At 30.6% G+C, this 5,630-nt stretch overlaps 2 protein-coding genes and 1 pseudogene across 2 annotated transcripts; 2 read left to right on the top strand and 1 right to left on the bottom strand.

Moving 5' to 3' along the window:
- LOC107030357 overlaps positions 1-1,007 on the bottom strand; it is a 9,395-nt pseudogene extending 8,388 nt beyond the window's left edge.
- A 2,144-nt stretch (positions 1,008-3,151) lies between these two features.
- Positions 3,152-3,717, top strand: LOC114078640. The gene is made up of 2 exons (XM_027919592.1): positions 3,152-3,264; positions 3,501-3,717. Exons 1-2 carry the CDS (start codon positions 3,152-3,154, stop codon positions 3,715-3,717), a joined length of 330 nt encoding a protein of 109 aa, XP_027775393.1.
- Positions 3,718-4,881: 1,164 nt separating this feature from the next.
- LOC107030901 lies at positions 4,882-5,630 on the top strand. Its single transcript, XM_015232116.2, has 2 exons — positions 4,882-5,086; positions 5,353-5,630. The coding sequence occupies exons 1-2, from the start codon at positions 4,974-4,976 to the stop codon at positions 5,567-5,569; spliced, it is 330 nt and encodes a 109-aa protein (XP_015087602.1). The 5' UTR covers positions 4,882-4,973; the 3' UTR covers positions 5,570-5,630.

The raw sequence follows: 5,630 nt of genomic DNA, 5'->3' as shown, positions 1-5,630 counted from the left end.
TTAAATTATTATTTTTAATTTAACAAGTAGAGACCTCATGAGGTCTCTACTTGTTAAATTAAAAATAATAATTTAATTTAATTGAATAGTTAAAAAATTAGAGACCTCATGAGGTCTCCAATTTTATGAGAATTAGATTAAAAATTTAAAATTTTTAAATAAGTCAGATAAAAAAAAATTATTCATTATATTGACCTCATGAGGTCTCTTCTACATTAAAAAAAAATTAAAAGATATTAATTTAAATAGCGACCTCATGAGGTCTCTTATTATTGACCTATTTTTGAGGTCTCCATTTCTAGGTCTCTTTTTGGCCTTTTTTTTAGTAGTGGAAGTCATAACTTTTCATAAAAATCGCAACCTTTCATAGAAGTCGTAACTCTTCATAAAAGTCGCAACTCTTCATTTTTCATTCACATCTTTTAAGACCCAAAACCCCAAGCCATAGTGCCACACAACACCATCCATGCAGACTAGCTCGAATAGTATGAGGATACTGTCCATCCCATGCTGACCAGCCCGCTATGGACTGTGCCGATCTAGCCCTATTTCCATCAAACAAACCCCATTTAGCTGACCTGACATGATCAAGAATGCCATAATATCTAGCCTCTCGGTATAAGAGTTTTTGTTATCGATCTTCGGAGAAATATAAAACTCTTCTGTTATGAGCAAGTCCAAAAGGACATCAAAACAATCAGGATTTCTATCAATGAATTGTTCAGTGATTGTGTACTGAAAATACAGGTTCCAATTGTCGTCAAACATGGGTCGAAAGAGTGAATTTTGGCCAGCAATTGCTAAAGTTGTGGTTGTAGTTTCAAAGATTCTGCCACCAACATTGAATATCACCCTGTCTTTTGAGTCGCCATTTTCAAAATGTAAATGCAAATTACAGAAATGAAGTCGTAATTGTGCTAAAATGTATGATACTATATATAGACCTTCAAAATTCAGTCTATACCTTTGACATACCAAGAGTTTTGGTGTCTGTTTATTTTCTCCATGTTTGAAATGTAAGGAATGTAAAAGGTTGTTCTGGAAACTTGAGATTCATGAGACTCTTGATTTTTCTTAAATTCTTGGATGCTGTCCAAATCTTGTGTATACACAATTGAAATTCTGAAATTTTGCGTCTGAAGTTTCATGTTTCATGCAGCGTAAACTTCATAATAAAATCGAGTTGCAAACTTCAGACAATCTAGTAGCAAAGTTGTAAACATCCATGTAATCATATATACAAATACTGAAATTGAAAATGGAAGTTATAGATTTCATATATAATGAGTTAAGTGTAAACAATACATCTAAAGTAATCCAATTTTTCGATTTCCATATCTAAACTATCAGATGTGTGAGTTTCTACCTAAACTATCATCAACTGGCCGGTAGTTGAAGTGTGTTTTGATAAACCTTTTGGTGATATAACGTCGTAGATTTTCTCCAATGTACAACCGGATGAGTACTCCTCAAATCCATGAAACACAAACACTCATTCCAATCTACTACACAAATCAAACTACTCTCTTGTGTCGTGATTGCAGCTCTAAATCAACATTATAGTACTGCTTGTTGCGATCCTTATTCAATGTCCAAACCATCTTGTTTTTTCTAATTTCTCATCAAATATGGCGCCAAAGAATGAATTCCTTCCAGCATCCGTTAAGGTTGTGGCTGTAGTTTCAAACTTTTTCCCACCAACATCAAGTTTTACTCTGTCTTTCTGGCTTTCCATCCTTCAAAATGTTGTAGTAGAATGAAATTCAAAACCAGTACTAATGTAAGAGATTTAAAACACAAATCATCCCCCTTTAGCCTGTCCAGGGAAGGGCTCCAGCCCAAGAGATCTAATGTAGATAGTCTAACCTAATGCATGGCCGCTTCTACTAATGTATGATATCCTCTTAGAGAAAACATTCTACAACAACAACTAAACCAATCAAAAGTGAAGTCTGAAAAGGATAAAATTTACGCAAACCTTATCCTACCTCAAAAAGATAGGGAAGTTGTAATCGGACTAGTGAGATAATTGGAACACACATGAAACACAATGATAACAACAGATGATGAACAAGGAACTACGAGAATAGGGCTAATACTACTGATAAGATAGTAGGTACATCCACAGCCTATAGTACCCGCTTGAGAGCAAGAGAAATATCTAAGGCATATCCTTGATAAACTCAAGATGCATCGAGTCATGTCTAATCACCTCCCTCGGTATTAGAAAAAAAATGTAGCGCAACTATGATATATAGGAGGATTTTTACACATTTGGTTGCTCAACCAAAAAAACTATACAATTACTATGAAGTATTGATGTGTGTTTCTCAAACTAATGAGTGATAATTTAGCTGTGTTACTCACATTCCCATTAATGTAAATGAACAATGAGATCTTCAAAAAATCATTTACAAACATACTTTCCATAAGAAGATCATGAACGATGATGTGTAATTGTTGACTATAAATTGAGTGGAAAGAGCAAAAAATCAAAGGATTTAGTCTCTAGGTCAAGTGCGAATGCAAAAAAGTTGAAGCTCATCTTTAATTTTTCATATGATATTCAAAAGTTCTGGTGTTGCCACGACTCAAATTGTTTGAGTGCATGTGGATTTACCTATTTGGTTTGTAATTGTTTATTTTGTGACACTGATTAAATGAGAAGTCATTTTTGGATATAGTTTGAAGAAATTTTCTATGTTGCTTATATAGTTTATTCTCTCACAATTATACATTGAATTTTTTTTAGTAAATATACAATGAATAATATGTATTTATTAAGAAACAATGACCATTATGTATAATGAATTTATTTTTATAGTAAATCATTAAATTTTTGGATTTATTTTACAATGAATTATTTAACAAAAAAAGAAACATTATAATGAATCATGCACATACATTATACATTATATATAAAGAATTACTTTTTTAATGAATTCCATAAATATACTACATAATTTAGATGTGAAAAGATGTTATTCAAATTACATCCTTTCTCTTAATGTCTTTTTAAAATACAATTTATTTTCCATTCACATCTCGTAAAACCAAACAAGTGTGTATATATATATATATAAGCCCAATTAAGACTAACAAACCCAATAGCTTCCTAGTAAAAGATACATTCTTTTTTTTTCTTTTCTTCATGGATGCTCAATCCAACTCAGACTCTAGTTCATCATCAAATCTAAGAATTATTGTCCATAACAACCCTTCAGAAGCCCAACTCTCTGAATTGGGCATAAAATCTTGGCCAAAATGAGTACAAATTAGTTATGTAATTCTGCTTTAGTTATTGCATTATTAATTTTGTTATTGTTACTATACTTTCTTCTATATGTTGTGTACTATTTTTCATTTTGCGTTATTTCACTGTTGTTACTATTTCATTTCTATATTTCCTTTTTCAAACTGCTTTGAAATATTTTTTTAAATCTGTGTACACTCTAACCTTCTCAGACTTCATCATATGTGTGTGTTTTTTAAAAAAACAGATGGGCTTGTTCACCAGGAAAATACAAATTAAAATTTGATGCAGAAGAAACATGTTATTTGCTAAGAGGAAAAGTGAAAGTGTATCCAAAGAACACAACAGAGATGTCACCAGTGGAGTTTGGTGCAGGGGATCTTGTCATTATTCCAAAAGGACTTTGTTGCACTTGGGATATAACCCTTCCTGTTGATAAATACTACAAATTTCATCCTTCCTAAATTATTGTTAGTATTATAAACTCATATAAGTAAATTAAAAAGGTATTATAATTTTATCGTGTTATAACAAGTTTTCTGTTTTATTTTTAATATGATTTGATAGTGATAAACTTTTTTGTACACTATCAATGCATGCATGATGTTAGACTCTGATAATCTCTTAGTGGATATTCATTGCGCTTAACAAGATCTCCTCTTTATAATAGTTTGTATTACTATATATATTGATCCTTACATTTTCATTTTCAATATTCAAAACTATTCCTTTTTTTACACTATTGACAAATTTAATTATTTTTCTAAATTGAATCTCGTTCAATTCATAATTTCATTTGACCTTAGACTAATCTCAACGTTCATTGGTGAATTGCTAATTTTGACTTTCTACTTTCATAATTTAATTTCCTTTCACCAAAATTTTTGGAATAAAATATCTTAGAGCCTGTTTGAATTGACTTAAAAAATCAGCTTTTAAGTCAAATATAAAAAGTCAAACTGAAATGACTTTGAAGTCAAAAAAATAAAAAGTAAGGGAGACCTATTCTTGGTGTTGACTTATTTTATGTCATTTTTTTACCTTGTCAAACACTTCCCAACTTATTTTAAGTTATTTTTTACTTAAATTATTTTCTATATTTGTCAAACACTTTTCAGAAGTCAAAACTAACTTAAAAGTAAGTTTGATCAACTTTTAAGCCAACCACTTACTTACCGATGTATCGGTACCTAAAATTACGGTGTTAACGAACTACTCAACGTCAATTTGTACACTAGAATTTGTTTGCAGAGAAAAAAAAGTAGTTCTGAAGTTCAAAAAAGTTATTATTTGTTATTTAAAAATAAGAGGAAACCTTTCTTACAAACAACAAAGAGTAGTGTGAACTGGTACTTATTGTGCCTTATCGGAATAAAAGGCATAACCTTTCATAAAAGTCACAATCTTACTAAAAAGTCAGAACTTTTTTATAAGATTCACAACTATTCATAAAAGTCACAACTTTACAAAAAAATCACAACTATTCATAAAAGTCATAACTTTTCAAAAAAAGTCAAAACTCTTTTATTTTTCATTCAGACCTTTCAAAACCTAACAATTATATATATATATATATATATATATAAGTTCAAATAGTCTCAGACAGAACAAACCCAATAGCTTCCTAGTAAAAGATTCTTCCTTGAGTGTTCTAAAGGGTCATTCTAACTACTCTTAATAAAAAAAAATCTTCTATTCATCTTTGTTTTTTCTTTTCTTCATGGATGCTCAATCCAAATCAGACTCTTGTTCTTCTTCAAATCTAAGAATCATTGTCCAAAACAACCCTTCAGAATCCCAACTCTCTGAATTGGGCATAAAATCTTGGCCTAAGTAAGCACAATTCGATTATCCACTTGTGTTTATTTCTGCTTCGATTATCACATTATTAATTTTTTTGTTGTTACTATACTTTCTTCTAAATGTTGTTTACTATTCTTCATTTCACATTATGTCATTATTGTTGCTACTTTCATTTCTATATATAATTCCTTTTTTGAAACTCTAATCTTCACAGACTTCATACGTAGGATTACACTGATATATTTGATTAAAAAGGATGATCAATCATGAGTTTTTTTTTGTGTGTGTTTAAACAGATGGGCTTGTTCACCAGGGAAATACCAATTAAAATTTGATGCAGAAGAAACATGTTATTTGCTAAGAGGAAAAGTGAAAGTGTATCCAAAGAACACAATAGAGATGTCACCAGTGGAGTTTGGTGCAGGGGATCTTGTCATTATTCCGAAAGGACTTTGTTGCACTTGGGATGTAACCCTTCCTGTTGATAAACACTATAAGTTTCATTCTTCCTAAAATCACATTAGCTATTATTATAAACTCATAAGCTACTATAATTTCATCGTGTTATAACAAG

This window comes from Solanum pennellii, chromosome 9 (genome assembly GCF_001406875.1).
Source record: "Solanum pennellii chromosome 9, SPENNV200".
Lineage (NCBI taxonomy): Eukaryota > Viridiplantae > Streptophyta > Magnoliopsida > Solanales > Solanaceae > Solanum > Solanum pennellii.
The sequence above is the reverse complement of the archived record's forward strand: the minus strand, read 5'-3'. Positions and strand labels throughout refer to the sequence as shown.

Excerpts from the sequence above, each read along its gene's own strand:
- LOC107030901 (XM_015232116.2), top strand. The coding sequence starts at position 4,974 with ATGGATGCTCAATCCAAATCAGACTCTTGTTCTTCTTCAAATCTAAGA. Across the intron at positions 5,087-5,352 it reads GGCATAAAATCTTGGCCTAA|ATGGGCTTGTTCACCAGGGA; the intron begins GTAAGCACAATT and ends GTGTTTAAACAG.
- LOC114078640 (XM_027919592.1), top strand. The coding sequence starts at position 3,152 with ATGGATGCTCAATCCAACTCAGACTCTAGTTCATCATCAAATCTAAGA. Across the intron at positions 3,265-3,500 it reads GGCATAAAATCTTGGCCAAA|ATGGGCTTGTTCACCAGGAA; the intron begins ATGAGTACAAAT and ends TTAAAAAAACAG.